The 17246-nt window shown below is 36.0% G+C and overlaps 1 protein-coding gene and 1 pseudogene across 1 annotated transcript; both read left to right on the forward strand.

Moving 5' to 3' along the window:
• The first annotated feature begins 396 nt into the window (after window positions 1-396).
• LOC129317916 (uncharacterized) lies at window positions 397-2174 on the forward strand. The gene is given in 4 exon segments (XM_054962336.1): window positions 397-1194; window positions 1281-1466; window positions 1558-1743; window positions 1745-2174. Coding segments are annotated over 4 exon segments (921 nt in total). The 5' UTR covers window positions 397-744; the 3' UTR covers window positions 1844-2174.
• A 3503-nt stretch (window positions 2175-5677) lies between these two features.
• LOC129318306 (probable BOI-related E3 ubiquitin-protein ligase 3) lies at window positions 5678-9013 on the forward strand (annotated as a pseudogene).
• Window positions 9014-17246: the final 8233 nt, after the last annotated feature.

Genomic DNA, 17246 nt, shown 5'->3' on the forward strand with positions numbered 1-17246 from the left:
TCAAATTTTTAAAAACCAAAAAGAAATAAATAGAAGGTGAGGCGGCGTGTGAATGTCGTTGGCTCGCAGCGGGATAGTCTGGTTCTGGTTGCATTCCCGGGCCTTACTAATAGTTGACAAATATCTGCATTGTTTGAGGGAGTCTGACTTCGACATTATCTTCTTTTGCAATTGGACACCCAGCGTCGGCGTAATTAGCTCCATGAATAAAAAAATGGCGCCCATGGGATTAAGATTATTTAAGCAGCAACTTTCAAGACGCAAGCACTCGTCAAAATAAATCGGTGTCGCACGTGACATTCTACACGTGTTGAAGTCCTACTGCTTATTTTTTCGTTGGGTTTGGTATAGACAACAGTACGACCAGATTGGTTTTGGGTTCAGTGACAACTGTAATTTTCACTGTCGGTGATGCGTAATGGTTTGGTTTCCTCGCTTCTTCCTCCTCCCCAAAACTACTTCCTCCAACTGCTCCCTCGTTGCATTGCCATTGGCAATCCCACAACGTCGCCGTTTTCACATTTTCTTTCTTTTATTATCATTTTTTTCGCTCCATCTTCCACGAGACCATACTGTGTATCCTATTTCCATCCCATGTGTCAGTGTCGTGTCGTTTTAGCAAGGTATAATGGTCTCCCTTTCTCTACAAAATTAGGCACTGCATTTTCTATTGGGTTAGACACGCAGTTGAGGGTGGATTTGCTACGCTGCTAGTGGGAATGCGAGTTGCTTGATAATTGAACAATGCACGCCAAGACGGACTCGGAGGTGACAAGCCTGTCGGCATCGTCTCCGACGAGATCCCCACGGCGGCCTGTTTACTACGTGCAGAGCCCGTCCAGGGACTCCCACGATGGCGAGAAGACCACCAACTCCTTTCATTCCACCCCTGTGCTCAGTCCCATGGGTTCTCCCCCTCATTCCCACTCCTCGCTCGATCGCCACTCTCGTCAGTCTTCCTCCAGCAGGTTCTCCGGATCCCGCAAGATCCACCGCAAATCTCTCAAGCCCTGGAAGGAACCCCTCGCCATCGAGGAAGAAGGCCTTCTCGACATTGAAGACAACCACACCAACACTCTTCCCCGTCGCTGTTACTATTTCGCTTTCCTTCTTGGCTTCATCCTTCTCTTCTCTTTCTTCTCTCTCGTTCTCTGGGGTGCCAGCAAGCCTATGAAGCCCAAAATCACCATGAAGGTTCCTCTTCCCTTCCCTTTCTCCTCTCCTGTTTCCTGTTTTTAACGGGTCGTCGGTCCGTTCATTCGTTTGCATTCGTTTTGCAGAGCATCAAATTTGATCACGTCAGGGTTCAGGCGGGTTCCGATTCCACGGGAGTTGCTACCGATATGATCACCATGAATTCTACCGTCAAATTCAAGTATCGTAACACTGGCACATTTTTTGGGGTCCACGTCACATCAACGCCTCTAGATTTATCCTATTCGGAAATCAAAATTGCTTCCGGAATTGTAAAAACTCGTCCCATTCATTGCTTCATTAGCATGTCAGCCGCAATCTTCTTGTCTTTTGTGACTCAGTTTACTATGGGTGATATTGCAGATGCACAAATTTTATCAGTCGAGAAAAAGTCAAAGGACGATTAGCGTGGCTGTGATGGGGAACAAGATTCCTCTGTATGGAAGTGGTGCGAGCCTGAGCAGCACCACGGGCGTGCCCGCGGTGCCAGTACAGTTGAAATTGAACTTCGTGGTCCGATCGAGGGCCTACGTGCTTGGGAAATTGGTGAAAGCCCAAGTTCTACAGGAGGATCGCGTGCTCCATAACTTTGGATCCCAAGAAGATCAATGACCCAATGTCCCTGAAAAAATCTTGCACGTACGATTGATGCGGAACCAGGAAGTGACACGGGAAAATCACAAAATCTCTTTCTCCTTATCGTTTGTCGATTCTTTAGAAGAGCAAGGAATCGGAAGAATTGGGGGATCCAGCCTAATAACGTTAGGCCAGAATGCGAACAAGTAGTTTCTGGACTTCGTTTCCTTTTTTTTTTTTTTTTTTTTTTTTTTTTTTTGTTTTGTTTTAGCCCAATAGCGGAAAAGATGAAGGTCTACTGTGAGTGATAAAAATGATGAGTCAGACTCCATTACATTGTGCAAGAAAGAAATAATTTATTCAATCTCAGCGTCATGGGGACGCTTTATTGTGGCTTTTGTCAAGGCTGATTGCGTACAATGAAATAATGATACGTTTACCATTTAGCCAAAAAGTCCGTGTGTGTCTGCGCGCGAATTGCTGGAAAAGTGTGCGTCCAAAGGAGAGAAGCGATTCCAGCTGTTGATTTCTACACTTGTTAATCAAGGAAATCGTTAGGAGGGGAGGTCAGGCTATGCTGACAGGATTGAGAGCAGTGGACCGTGTTAGTTACGTGAGTGGGAGATCGTGAATATGAATACGATACTAATATAGGTTAAGTGATATATTTTGACCGGGGGTGTTAAATTGCCCACAGGTCGAACCTATGCTTGGGATTGGGCGCAATATCATCCATACTTGTCGTTCACTCCATCCCCAAATTCTTGCGCATAATAAACAGTGTGGTATTTATACAAAACTCCAAAATAATATTTTTTAAAATCTGACCGAATATTAAACTGAAAAAATCTAAAATTCACAATTAGTATGGTCCAACTTAATGACTGAATCGGTGACATAATAATTAAATTTAAAAAAATTATAATGTATTTAATAATCTAAATATATTAACTTAAAAATAAAATAAAATATTTTAAGTTTACCATAACTTAAATAATTTTTATGATACAATATAATATCAAATAATTAAAAAAGTAATTATTTTTTAAAAAAATTGATAAAAAATTTAAAAAAGGGTTTTTTTGAATAGCCTAATTTTTAAAAATTGGACCCAATTTTCACTTTGATCTCAGTTTTTAATCTAACCGGTGGTCTAAGCGGTTCAATTAGGTTCAACTTTTCAAACAATCTTTTTAGCTTGATCGAATCTTAGCCAAAGGATCGACAGTTCAATAAATTCAATTTAATTTTTTAATTATTGTCATGAAGTTACAAGCAACCTTTTAATATGCAACCCTGTTTTCCGGGGGGAAAATCACAAGCAAGCAACGTTCAGAGCCATGGATTGGGCAGGCAAAGGGGGAATATCCTGTGACTTGCATTAATTAAAGCAATAATAACGGGGTCTGAGAAGCAGGGACTATGTGTGAACCATTTCCCACAAGTTCAGAACAATGCGCATCGTCATCTCTCACGTCACGTGAATGGGCCCTGGTAATCAGGCAAAATTAGATATGACCAGAATGACATGAAGAAGTCCAAATCCTCAATCCGGGTGCAACCTCGAATGAAAAATCATTACATGTGATCTGATCACAATTCTATGTATAAGGTCTTTTTTTAATTTTTTTTATTTCTAAATATAAAAAATCATTAGTATATTTTTTAATAAATAAATCATTATATTTTTATTAAATTAAAAAAATAATATTTTCATTAATTTATTTTAAAAAATAAATTTATTTTTTATTTATAATAATTAAGAGCAAAATTGAAATATTGTTGTGCTTTTAATTAGATAACTAACTTTTATTAATTTATATAATTTTATTAAAAATATCTTATACTCTTCTTGTCTCAAATTATAAGATATTTTTAAAAAATTTTTCCATTTTTTAAAAATATAAGACACTGTGAGTATATTAAAGTTTCATTAAATGTAACACTTTGAGTATATTAAAATTTTATTAAATGTATTATTTTTAATATTATCCTTTCTCTCTCTATAATTAATTTTTATCTCTTCTCTTTTTAATATATTAAATGACTGGTATTCTTAAAAATTTTTATTTTTGAAAGATAATGTTGTTAAATGTGTTTAATGAGGTTTATTGATATGTAAGATTTTATCTAAAAGTGTCTTATAATTTGAGATTGAGGAAGTATATAAGGACGAAGAGAGCATTGTGGAAAATTAAATTTGCTTAAATTAAATGAAATTAAATCCACACCAGTGGTGTTGATTGGACAATGTGGGGTTCCCTCAGTCTCGCTCACCAAATTTGATGTTTTCGTGGAAAATTAGGCCAGGCCGTAAAAGATCTTCAACGTCCATGTTGGAGCTAAATAGAGGCGAACGAAAATGTTCGAAGGTGGCATTCCCTGGCCAGATTCAATTGACATATTTTACAAAGGAAGAGGGACAACTAAAATTGGTCTCCAGTAGTTTCAACGAACACGCACCGCCAAAGAAAGATGGAAGCCACGGAAAATGCGTCCCCTTCTTGAATTAAACTCAAAAATTAAGGACACTCCATTTTCCAAACATCTAACGATAAGTTGGCTTTATGTATTTGAATGTATATATAATATATGATAGAATTAATAAAGACTTTCATGTCTACTTGATTTGACTGAACTTCATATATTTCTCCGTCGCACTTAATTGACGGATAGAAGGAAATTTTTTTCACAGGGTTTCCTAATTTGTGGCAATCAATGGGAAAAGCTTTCGCCGCCCACCCAATCACTCTAGTTTTTCGGCTTCTGGAGTATTCTTGAAGTATATGAAGATTTTTTTAACCTTCAGAATCATATAAAAGATTGAGTGCAGGATTTTTTAGGGAGTGTTGAAGCTAGATTAATTTCTCTCTTCTACGAACTCAATTTCTTGAAATTTGTCATGATAGTTTAGAATTATAGTTGTGTTTTGATTGTTATTTTCATGATCATAAGTAACTAAATCTCCTAGTTACAGGCAAAGATGTAGCCTAAATGAGAGAACTGGACTTCTAAGATCTATCTTGACTCTTAAGAATTTATTATTTATATATTTATGTGATTTTAGAATTTATTATTTATATATTTATGTGATTTTAGTTATATCTTTCTCTCTTGTATTTTTTATAGATTTTATGATTGGTCGTCATATAATCTGTTGGATTTTATAAAAACTCTACCTTGATGGACTTGGGTGGATGCAAGCCCAAAAAAAAAAATATCTATATATTGTTTAAGTTCATTCAACCAAGTTCACCCATTTCTTGCTAGTTAGATTTGATTTTATTGAGATTAATAAAATTTTTCCCTTCCCTTAAGTTTCGACACTTGAAATATTATAGACAGGTTGTTACCACGATCTCGTGTGTACTTATAGTTGCAAATCAATTTATGTTATTGAATTACTAACCTTCATCAATACCCGATGGTAAATTTTCAGGAGCAAACAATAATGACTTCAGAGAATATTATCAGCATCTAAAGCCTCGTTTTCCCTTATACGTCCATGAAATTCGTGAAATTTTTACAAAAAATGGTAAATTTTTTAAGGTTCCATTTCAAAACCATTTCTGTGTCACGTTTCATTATTCTCTGTCCCATTTTTCCCAAGCTCATTCCATTTATAATTTTTTTTAGTGCCTGCCATCCAGCTTGGATCGTCCACGTAAGCATCAAACTTGGTCTGAACTCTTAACCATGAGGGCCAGAGTGGGCAGTGCCAGTTGGATCATTTAGTTTGTTTTCTTTGAAGCCAGGGAGGAGATTCTACGACTGGATTGGATTGGGCGAGTCAAGAAAATTGCGAGCGAGTGGGACAGCTAGAAGATAAACACGAAGGGAATTTATCCCCCAGGGAGCAGCTCGTCATTCCAAGGGGAGGGGCTCCTCTTTCCCTCTACGCACATCCATGGCTCTCTCTAAGCACCAGTTACAATCTCTCAGGCAATTGAAGTTGCTAAACAAATCAATTCCCTTTCTTTCTCTCTTTTCTGGCAATTATTCTAGTATCATCTCTAATTGTTCCTCCTAACCTTTCCCCAGAAATTTGTAAACACTCGATGGTCAAATTTCGCGGTCGGTCGCTTGCTACAACCCCGCTCATCTACGAGATCAGTCCGATGCCCAGCATCCTCGCTATGTTCCTCCTTGTATGTAAATTATTCTCCTTTGCCTTTCCATTTTTTATTTGAATCCTTTGTTTAATTTGTTTTATATGCTATCGCGTGCATATGCACTGCCATGAAAAGAAATAAGTTAAGAAATGAGCATGACTATGTTTTATGAAACTCTTTGTCAAATGTCAACTCGAGTAATTGAACCGCTATGAGTGTGCACGTTCAGAATTTTGATCTCTTATTTCTTAGACTTTCTCTCGTCCCGTTATCCCCAATTGTTCGATGCTACTTTATTCTTAGGTTCGTATGTTGAATTGATGCCGCAATTTAAGGGTTGTTGTGCTTGTTCAGTTCACGTTGTTGGGTTTGCACCAAGACCAGTCCCTGCCGCTGACGGCAGTGATGGTGGAGCTGAATCAGCTGATGTGCAATGGAATTATGATTTGGAACCCGAGCGGAAAAGACTAAAAAACAAGATTTTCTGGAGAACAATTCTCAGATTTCTTCAGTAGATTTTCTGCAACCGCGATCTGTTTCCACTGGACTGGGCTTGTCATTTGATAATACCCGCTTGGTTTCCACGGGAGACTCGGCTTTATTGCCACTTGTCGGTGACGACTTTGATCATGAGTTGCAACAACAGGATGCGCAAATTGATAGGTTTCTCAAAGTGCAGGTTAGTGCAATTTATGGTTGTCTAGTTTGCCTTTTCATCTTTACTTATTTTATGAGGTTAGAATTTCTAGTTAAACTTGACTGATACCACCACCAAAGTAATATTCCATCAACACAAAATTCTTTTTGGCCACTGCCAACATGCCATACTATTTGTGAATACTCTGTCATACTTCCATTGCAGTAGCTATTAACTTGTTCCCAATGTTTGTTTTAACTAAAAGGAAGGTAAATAGAACTGCAATAATAGCATGATGAGTTTTTGTGTGTTTCCCTTTACAACAAGTTTATCGCTTTGCTGGGTTCGTAAATGTGTTTATACTTGTTTGATATCTAGTTTGATGTTTATGGTGAATACAATCTAGTTTTACCTAGCCAAGGTTTAACCAAATGTCTAACACATGGTCGGGCATCAGGATCTTTGACACTGGCTTTAGTTAGCTATATGTAAGGGATAATTATCTGCTTCCTATACTTATGTATCAAGTGTTAGTCCTGTAAAGGTCAAATTATTTAAATAAACTAGATATTAAAAGTGTACTTACATTGATGACATTAATTAAAAGGTGTGGAATGACGAATCTCTTTCATTATTGCAAAGTAATTTGAAGGAATTGGGATTTGTATATCACTGTTTGTTTTTTGTTCTGTTTGCAAGATCTTTCCCCGAAATTGAATGAACTTTCAGTTTTTTGAGTTAATTGCAAACGCAAATAAAACGTGAAAGTAAATATACTGAGGAAATTTAACCATAGATAAAGCTCAGTACATTTTAGGTCATGACAATCACCAAATCTGGTGGTAGCCATTCTTCTTTGAAAAAAAAAATGCATTGTGCAGCTTTAGTAAGGTATCTTCATTATTTGTTCATTTGTTATCTTTTTTTTAATTATATTGTTTTCACTTTTCAGTTTCACTCTTCACTTTTTTCAGTCATTTCCTTTTTATCATTGTCTGCACTTCCGAAGGCATTTAAACATGCTTTTAGGTTAAGGAAGCCGAGGTTTGATATTAATCTCTCTTTAAATGTAGATCTCTTCTCATTGTCATTCAAATTTGTTTTCAATCAATAGAGTTTGTTTCTGTTGGACCATAGGCGACCTTTTTCATAGCTTTTGTCCGTAACTAGGACGAGATCTCCATCCTGTTCCCATTTGTGTGGTTATGACTTTGGTTGGAACTTGGAAGGATGGTGAAATGTTCTGTAGAAAGTCTCATGATTAGTGAGGTTTATACACTTGTTTGGATCTGTACGAAGAAAACAAGGTTTATTTGTGATTTAAAATAAAACATGTAACTCTTGCACGTGTAAGATTCTGGAATTCTAACTTGAGTACCTGTGAATATAGTTCCCTTTTCTTATCTCCCATTACTATCAGGCTAGCAATCATGAGATCAGTCACGTCATATGATTCTACAGAAGGTTATCAAATATGCGATAAACATATCATACGAGGAACTACATGAGGCATGAGTCCTCAGAAATCTGGTCAAGCACGGTCAATAAACTGTTTTCCTTTTCCACAGCTGCATCGATTTCCTTGCCCTGCTGCCCTAAAATTCATTGGCGCATGTTTAAGAGAAGAAAAACTGTATGTAACTTGGTTGACTAGTTTATTAAATCACGTGCATTTAAATAGGGTGAGCAAATGCGGCGAAGTATATTAGAGAAGGTTGAAGTGACACAACTTGAGAGTATAGCTATTGTTGAACAAAAAGTGCTCGAGAAGCTTCAGGAGGGAGACACTAAGGTAGAAAGCATGAATAAGAGGAACAAAGAACTGGAGCAACGCATGGAGCAGTTGAGTGTGGAAGTAGGCACGTGGCAACAGTGAGCCAAATACAATGAGAACATGGTTGCCGCTCTCAAGTATAATCTTCAACAAGTGCACCTTCAAAGCAGAGATAGTAAAGAAGGATGGAGACCGCGAGCTTGATGATACAGGGTCGTGCTGCAACGTTGGATCGGTTGATTTTCAGCTGCTCTCCAAGGACAACAATGAGATGAAGGAGATGATGAAATGTAAGGCCTGTAGAGTCAATGAAGTGAACATGCTTCTATTACCATGTAAGCATCTCTGCCTCTGCAAAGATTGTAAAAGTAGGCTTAGCTTTTGCCCTCTTTGTCAATCCTCTAAATTTATTGGCATGGAGGTCTACATGTAGCTGCATATCAATATTTGTACCTGAAAATCCCTAACCTTAGATTGAAAGTGTGCCCTATGTGTTGCCTCTGGTTGTTTTGCTATGGTTGTAACCCTATCTTCTCTCTAATTGTGCCTTGTGCGCGTGATATCATGTGATTGCAGACCCCAGACATGCGAGCATTGCAAGAGACTTCTCTTGCCCTGTCGTAGTTACCGCGAAATATGCTTTGTGCGGACAATGTTCACTATTTGATTCCTGAAAAAATTAATTAATATTGAAATTATTATGGAGTTTGCTCTTCTAAAGGCGGCATTTCCTATTTATGACTTCAATGAGTATCTTATTTATTGGAAATATTGTTTTAGTTAGCGCACTGTTCTTGCTGTCATAAATTTGTGTCGCTGTGTTCCAATTTTTAAAGCAATCAATATGAATGGTCCGTACTGTTTCTCTATGCTTCGCTGCCACCAGTATTTATTTGTGGATTGCTGAAAATTAAACTTGAAGGGGTTTGACCAAGTTTGTTGTCTTGAATCCAAATCCAAAATCCTAATTCATCGTCCAACTGTGTAAGGAAACAAATTATAATTATAATCTCAAATTAAAAGTATTTATATAACATAATTTTCAATTACAGGAATATAAGATGTATTTTTAAATGAAAATATTAAATCGCTTCGACTTGTGATCTTTTAATGGGAGTTTTAAAATGTTAATGTAAATATATGTAACTTGCAATCATATATATATTTTTTTTAAATGAACCCAACTTTGATTTTTGACCCTGGTGCGAGGAGGGGAGTCGGAAAGTGGACGCGTGAAGTGAAAGTAGAAGAGTGTTTAGAGAAAGCCCAAATTAACGACATGGTTAAAAGTAGAATGTAGCCCATCAGTATCTTGATGCCTATATAACCAAAGCGCTTGCCGCTTTCTCAGCAGCAGTTCTTCCCAACTAATAGATTGAATAAATAAGTGAATTTTGCTCGTAACAAATCTTTACATCTTGAATTCAGGCCCCTGTAGGCCTGTACAGTACTAGATATTGGAACTGCTTCAAAACATGTGGTCTTTTTGTTTGCAGAATTGCACATCGAAACATTGATGAAATGCATCGTAAAGATATACATGCGTCTTGAATAAAACGGAATCTTGGTTGCGAAGTTAATCCAACTTATTTTATTTTCTTCCTGCCTCACAAATCACAACTCATTCTTATTTTATTGGGAGAATTTTAATTAAAGATATGTGACTTAATTATTAGTAGATCTAAAAAAAATTTAAAACTTCAGTTCAGTTCAGGGGGATTGAAAAAAAATAATTTTAACTATAAAAAGATAAAGTACCATTTGCTTGTTATGTATAATTATTAATTATTATTTTTCTTACTTTATTTGGTATACAGCATTAGTTGTAAATTATATAAATTAATATATCAATAATTATATAATACTTAATATCAGTTGTTCAATCATAAACAACAATATTAATTGCTAACCTGCTTGTCTAACAAACTCATGTAATGTATAACTCATATGGATAAATTAACAAGTGAAATAAAAAAATAACAATTAATAATTCTACATAATAAGTGAAGGATACTTTGATTTTTTTATTGTTCAAATTATTTTCACTTCATTCTTTTGAATTGAACTAAAATTTTATATTTTTTTAAATTCACTAGTAATTAAGTTATATCCATGATCATTAATTGAAATTTTCTCTATTTTGTTTCAGAACTTGACTCTCTCCCTCCCCCTCCCAAATTAATATCTATGTTTCTATTGAGTGTAGGCCTTTGACTTGAGACAAAAGATCCAAAGTTATTTTAGGGCTTGATATAGAAACTATTTAAACATAGTACAATATCATTATCCTTTGATCTCACAAAAGACCAATAGAATTATAAGCAATAGGCCAGACTTATTAGAATAAGAATTGTTGGCCCAAAAACAAAAGAATGAGAATTGAAATTATTTAAAGAATATATTTATTTCATACCATGTGGGGGCCTTCGAAAGACGTTATTTAACGTGATTGGTTAGATATATACGTGGGTGATACTCAAAGTAAAGTAGCGGTCATCTCGATAATTCCTCTTTCAAAAATTCAATTACATGATAAAGGGCAATACTTGGGTAGCAAGATTTACGCTGGTAAGCCTCTTTCTGTTTTTTTTTTTTTTTTTTTTGTGGTTGGGTTTCTATTGGGGAATGATGGCGTTGGCAACATGCATGAGGGTGAGAACTGAGAAGGGAGAGAGTGGAGAGAGGCCAGGAAGATTGAATATGGATGAGCTTTTATCTAATCATGCCTTGGAAAGTGATGACAAAGAGGAAAGTGAATATACTTCTCTCATCATTATAACTATCCTTCTTGCAATTTATTATTATGCTTATTATTTTTATTATTATTACTACTATTATTATCGTTACTATAATTATTTCCACCACCTCTCCCACCGCTATCTCCAGCCCATGTATGTCCTATCACACTCATTCCCCCTCCTTACGCTTTTTCTTCCTTCTCTCTCTCTCTCTCTCTCTCTCTCTCTCTATCTCTATCTCACGTAAAAGGAATCATCTCTCAATAGTTTAAAGCTTGAAAGTTAACTCTAAGTGCAAAAAGAAAAAAGATAATATGGTAAATATTCTACGGGGAAGCTCATATTAGAGCAAGATAGTTCAATCATGCAATTCTCGTCCTTATTCACCATAAAGCTGTTTTTGCACTTCTTTTTTTTTTTTTTGTTTTTGTTCTTCTTCTTCTCTCTTGTGTGGGGTATGTGGCCAGCCTTCGCCAGGCCTGCATCCTTCCACTTTGTATCACACTATGCTCTCCTTTTTCCAGAGATATTATATGCCCTCTCAGTGAATTTCATATCGGGACTCCAATATCTCTCTGTTCTCTGCTTGCAGTCAAAGTTATTCCTTCTTTAAGCTGAACCGTGTATTTACTTATGCCCATATTCTGCTTTTCATGGATATTGCGCTCTGATGCCGAGCTTTTGATCCCCACGTAAATGGAACAATTTGTTCTTTTGTCAGAGTATATTTGTGAAACCTAATCTATACTTTACCCTATCAAAACAGTACTTGCAATACACGAGTTGCTTTACAGTACCTCGTCCAATATTTTGTATAAACTAATGATACAGCCTATTGGAGTACACATGCTACCATTTTTACCTTGACATGCCCAAGTATAGCCCTTTTCTTTTGCTTTAAATTTCTTCGTATCCTCAAGGAAAAAATGCAGTTGAAGTCAAGCAAGATTTTTTTAAGTTCGGGGGAAAAAAATTTTATGCACCTACATCTATATAATTCCTTGAGGTAGCAATTTCTTCGTTCAACTAAAATTTCCTCCCCTATCAACCTTGCACCGCACTTTATTGTCCTAAGTTTAACCTTTTGTATTTTTTCCCCCTGAACCGGCGGTTTGTATCACATTTTCATCATTATTGGGCATATGGTCTTATAAATTATAAGAAAAAACTTATATACTTAATTAACCTTATATATTAAGGTGCTTATTTTTAATTATACTATGACAGGTGGATCTTTAATTCCATAATAAACTCTCGTTATTAATGTTGTTATTAACACATAAAATTACACTTGTCTTGATTTAATTAAATAAAAGTACATTAAGTACATAAAACTAATTGCATGAGTTTTGCCTTAAATTATAATATGTTGTATGACTAATTTATTTGGCAGTTGAATATGTACAGTGATCGACCTACTTAATGGGAAGGAAGACACCAACACATGAAGTTTGAATTGGCCGAGGTACGGTTTGTCTTGCATGTTTGTAAGCATATGGGGAGTTACATTATATCTATCAAAGTTTGGTGCGTATCAATGCTTTTATGGGTGGGACGTGAAAACAGCCTCACCCTTCGTCTGCGAATAAAGCCAACAACAAAGAAGTCCCGCTCCATGATAGGCTGTTGCTTCCACTTTTGGCAACAGTGATGTGGTCCTTCCATAAATGAGCGCCTACTACATACATATCCACTCTATTTCATATTCTTTCACCTCCATTTCTCATTCCCTTGTCCTTATTCTCAAGATTAAACTCTCTCAGGAGACCAACTTGATTGTGTTTTAGTGCAATTCTTATTAGCCTGCAACTGCTAATTGCAAAGTTAAGCCTATCTGTGTTTGCTGAAAACAACATGCATGGGTGCAAGTTGTTGTAGACCATATAAAGTGTCGTTTCGACATAATTAATTAATTATAAGATTGAACAATGTTGTAATAAAAACAAAAGCGAAACCTACCTAGTACGTAGTTGGTACTATAAAAATAATCAATGACACTGCTGTAGATATATGTTTTACTATTCAGTCATATGAGGAGGACCAGAGAATATTACTAAAAGGGTAATTGCATTTCTGGAAAACTATTAAGTTTCGTTCGCTGTATTCGAATCACCCGGATCACCATCAGATCACTAGCAAAAAATACTTTTTTCCCCAGACATGATTGACACAACCAAAAGCATTCTTGTTTGGTGGATAATTACGTGGAAATTATGGATTTATCATTACATGATTTGGGAGTGTATTCACACACACACACACACACACACAAAAACAAGTCGTCATAATTCATACACTGGACAGTTGGGAATCTATCAAACAAGGCAAATGATTTTTTGGATCCCAGAACAATGATAATAAAACTCAATTCTGATCGACTCAGGATTCTATTTTTTACATTCACGAGAATGGATGATAGGGTAATGAGAGTGACGGGGGCATTGAAAGGGTGCCATTTTGATAACATGGAGCAAAAAATCTCATTGGGAGGAATCAGAAAGGGAAAAAATGCCACTTTAAGCAAACGCAAAACCAAATTAAAGTGATGAACGTGGGGGAGGGAGGGAGAGAGAGGGGTGGGTCTTTCAAGTATATGCATGAAATGATGAGGTAGGGACCCAGAAAGCAGCTTCATCATCTCACTAAATCCCTTGGATTGAGGAGCTACCACGCCACTGAACCTTCAACTGTGTGGAACTTGGATTGTGGAATGTGGATGTGGAACCATATTAATCCTCTCTCTCTCTCTCTCTCTCTCTCTCTTTATTTTTATTTTTTTGTTGGTTAGTAATCGCCTTTACTTATTTCTCCTTTGAAGTATCAGCCACAGTTATGAAAAGAAGAGAAGGAGAAGACGAAGGAGAGGAAAAGAATGTGATATGCATGTGATCCAACAGCCTTTATGTTCCCCGTTACCTCCTACACCTCACCTATCTATATATCTTTCTTCTTCACTACATATTATTCTTCTTCTGATTCTACTTCTAAACCAAATTAACCACCGTCTTTTTCTGAGACATTCGGTGACTCCGCTTTTTTGCTTAATAATGTTGAGGTCAAGAGGATACATGTTTAATTCTTAATTGTACTGGAAACATAATTTGGGTCCCACTATTTGACATGCGAGGTCGGCCATGCACAGCCATGCATGCGCATGTGCTTGATTGATTACATAAAAGCATGTTTTTAATTAGTGGAGGTGTTTGGCCCAGCATCAAATCAAATGGGTTATCTAACACTTCTCTTTGCGTTTTTTTAATTAATTATGAAAAGATAGATGGTACGTGTTGGCGTGTGTGAGAGTTGGATAAATCAAATTCGGTAGAGAATTTGAATATACTATATATATTCATTCTATTCCTAGCTATTCTGTGTACGATGCAACTTGTAAAGTATCTCTTGTCACGTAAATGGAAGGATCTCTTTTTTATTTTTCCACGTAGAAGTCCTATAGATGACTTTAAGAAAGTGAGAAAGAAAGAAAGAAAGAAAGAAAAAATAAAGCAGAAAGGAAAAGAGAGAGAAAAAAAGAGCAAAAAACGGAACGAAAGATAGAGGAGGAAAGACTCATGTTGTTCTCTCCTTTTAACATGACTCTAAAGTATGTTAAAATGAACTTTCTTCCGTTGATATGAAAAAATATGCCATGCAAGTTAAAAAAAAAAAAAGTGTTAGAGACAGTCATGTTCTTTGAGAGGAAGCTGCTTTTCAACCTCTTTTTTTAATCAAGGCCAATTAAACTTTTGCATGGAAAACCATATTTTCCGTGTATACATTATTATATTGTATTCAATTGCTTTCATTACTATAGATCGCTTTCCATATGACCATTCATCTTGTTATATATTTATAGATGTCTTTATTTTCATACATGATAAATTAAACATTATTTTTTCGTAGGTTTTTTCATAAAATCTTGTCATTCCTTAAGTTGCAGTGATACTATAACAAGGCATAAGTATTTATTTTTTATTTTTTATTGTAAATTAAAGCTCGTTCTCGTAAGTTTTGAAGCGAAAATAACATGACCAATAAGGCATAATTTCTTCTTTTTTCCGAAGAAATCTATAAAAATCGTATAATATAAAGAATAAAGTTTAGAGAACCTAAACTTTTTATTTAATGTATCACACATAATGGTGGTGACGACAGTATAGTAGTAATGATGAGAAGTCCTGCTTACTATTTTGTCACTAATTCCACTCAAGTCTCTTTAAATTCAGAATAAATGTAGATCAACATTTCGTCTGAAATAAAGTCTGTGTCGCTAGCTAACATGGATAGAGCGAATGCCTTTTTTTTTTTTGCCAAAAAGGAATTCAACCAGATGAGTATTAATTCAAACAAATATTTACTATTTTGCGTAGGATTTAAATCCCCTGAAATTGTGATATGTGAATTTTAGTGAAATTTACTTTTTTAGTATTTTTTTATCATTTTATTATTTTTTATAAAATATAGAATATTTTTCCTTTAAAAGGCAACTTCATTAAAACTTACAAGCTCAACTTGAGATGATTTAAATCCATTTGACATATATAAAATTTCCTATTCACTATTATGTCATGACATTATTAAATGATCTATTGAACATCATGATATCATGTAGAGCTTCACAAATGTTGTGAAGTTTATAAGTATGAGGGGTTCTCTCACTCAATAGGCTAATTTTTTAGGATGGACTCTTCTTTTAGTCTTGTACTCATTACATTGGTACTTTTATTGAGAGACTGGTGTCACGGAAAAGCTATCCATAAAAAATTCTAATTAATATAAGGCCGAGTGAAATGCCATAGAGTGAAGCCGCTGGGGCTCTTACTTTATGCTTGTGGTTGTCACAAATGACAATTGGAGATATTTCATATTTATAAAACAGGTACATTCATGAACATGAATTTGAATTATTTAATAAAAATTTGTCCCCCCCCCTTCACTGTGCAAGACTTTAACCAAGAACTAGTCTCATGTCTTATCCCACCACGGGACGGGCGAGTTGTCATCAAACTAACACAGAAAAAAACACAGAACATGAAACTTCTCAACTTAAATGAAAACGCAACCGTTGATTGTCCTACAGATTTACGAGTGAATGTCAAAGATTCTGAGAAGTCAGTATAATAATAATTAATATGATGGAAGCAGAGAAGCATGTAGTCTGGAAGGAACGAGATGCATGCCAATCAGATCAACAGAGGAGAGGACAAGAAAAGCCTGTATATATATTTAGACAGTGGAGTGGGTGTTTGGTATAAAATTAAGTACAAAAGAATAAAGACAAACACGGACTTGTTGTCTGGAACGTTATGTATCAGAGTGCCGTTTCCTTGCAGGATTCATAGCCCCTCGTGACCTTTCCTTTTATCTGTTGCATTTGCCTCCTAATGGAACATGTCAAACTATATGTTTAGCTTCGTTTGACACAACTTTCTCATGTTTTACTCTCCAGAACCACGCTAATTATCTGCAAACTAACAAAGTTCTATGCGACAATCGCTGTCTTTTCTATCCCCTTTTGAAATTTTAACACTCATGCTTGTATCGATAGATCGATGTATCAATCGGTATGATATAATATATTATTATATTCAGCGGTGCGCTTGTATGGAAGGCGAAGATGGGTCAGTGAAACAGACAAAAGAGAGTGCAGAAGAGACAGAAGAAAGAAACTCGGTAGCTTAATTTGCCGTATGGAATACAGATTTTGATTCCTTGCTTCAGAAGGTTTGAAAAAGAAATAAAGAAAAGGAGCTCGCGATCTGTGACAGTGAGGGTGATTAACAAGTTTATGTTTTTTTTGGGTGAGAGTGCGATTAACAGATTAACATAACATCATAAGGATGGAGCAGTGTGTAATGATAACGTTGGTGAGCAGTGAATTAGAGGAATAAAAAAGGTTTTTTTTTTGGTGGGGGGTGGGGTTGGGGGAGTATTTTTAACCGTATTCGGTCTGAGTTCGAAGTTGTCGCTCCTTGAAATTCCCGGAGAGGTTTTGTCCAATAATAACAAATATGATTTTTATTTGAAAGGTACCGGCGGTGGTCATGTGATGGGAAGTGGGGTTGGTCCCCTTTCACTGCGTTTTAGAAATTAGAATAGAATCTTCTTGGCTCTTGAACGTGTATGGAGAGAGGGTGGGGGGGAGAGAGCAAGGCATTGTGTTTTTATCTGGCGGGTGAATTCCTGTAGCCATATATTGTGGTGGGCTCGCTAGGATC

Source organism: Prosopis cineraria, unplaced genomic scaffold (genome assembly GCF_029017545.1).
Source record: "Prosopis cineraria cultivar Desert tree isolate PC_DT_omini unplaced genomic scaffold, ASM2901754v1 PC8, whole genome shotgun sequence".
Lineage (NCBI taxonomy): Eukaryota > Viridiplantae > Streptophyta > Magnoliopsida > Fabales > Fabaceae > Prosopis > Prosopis cineraria.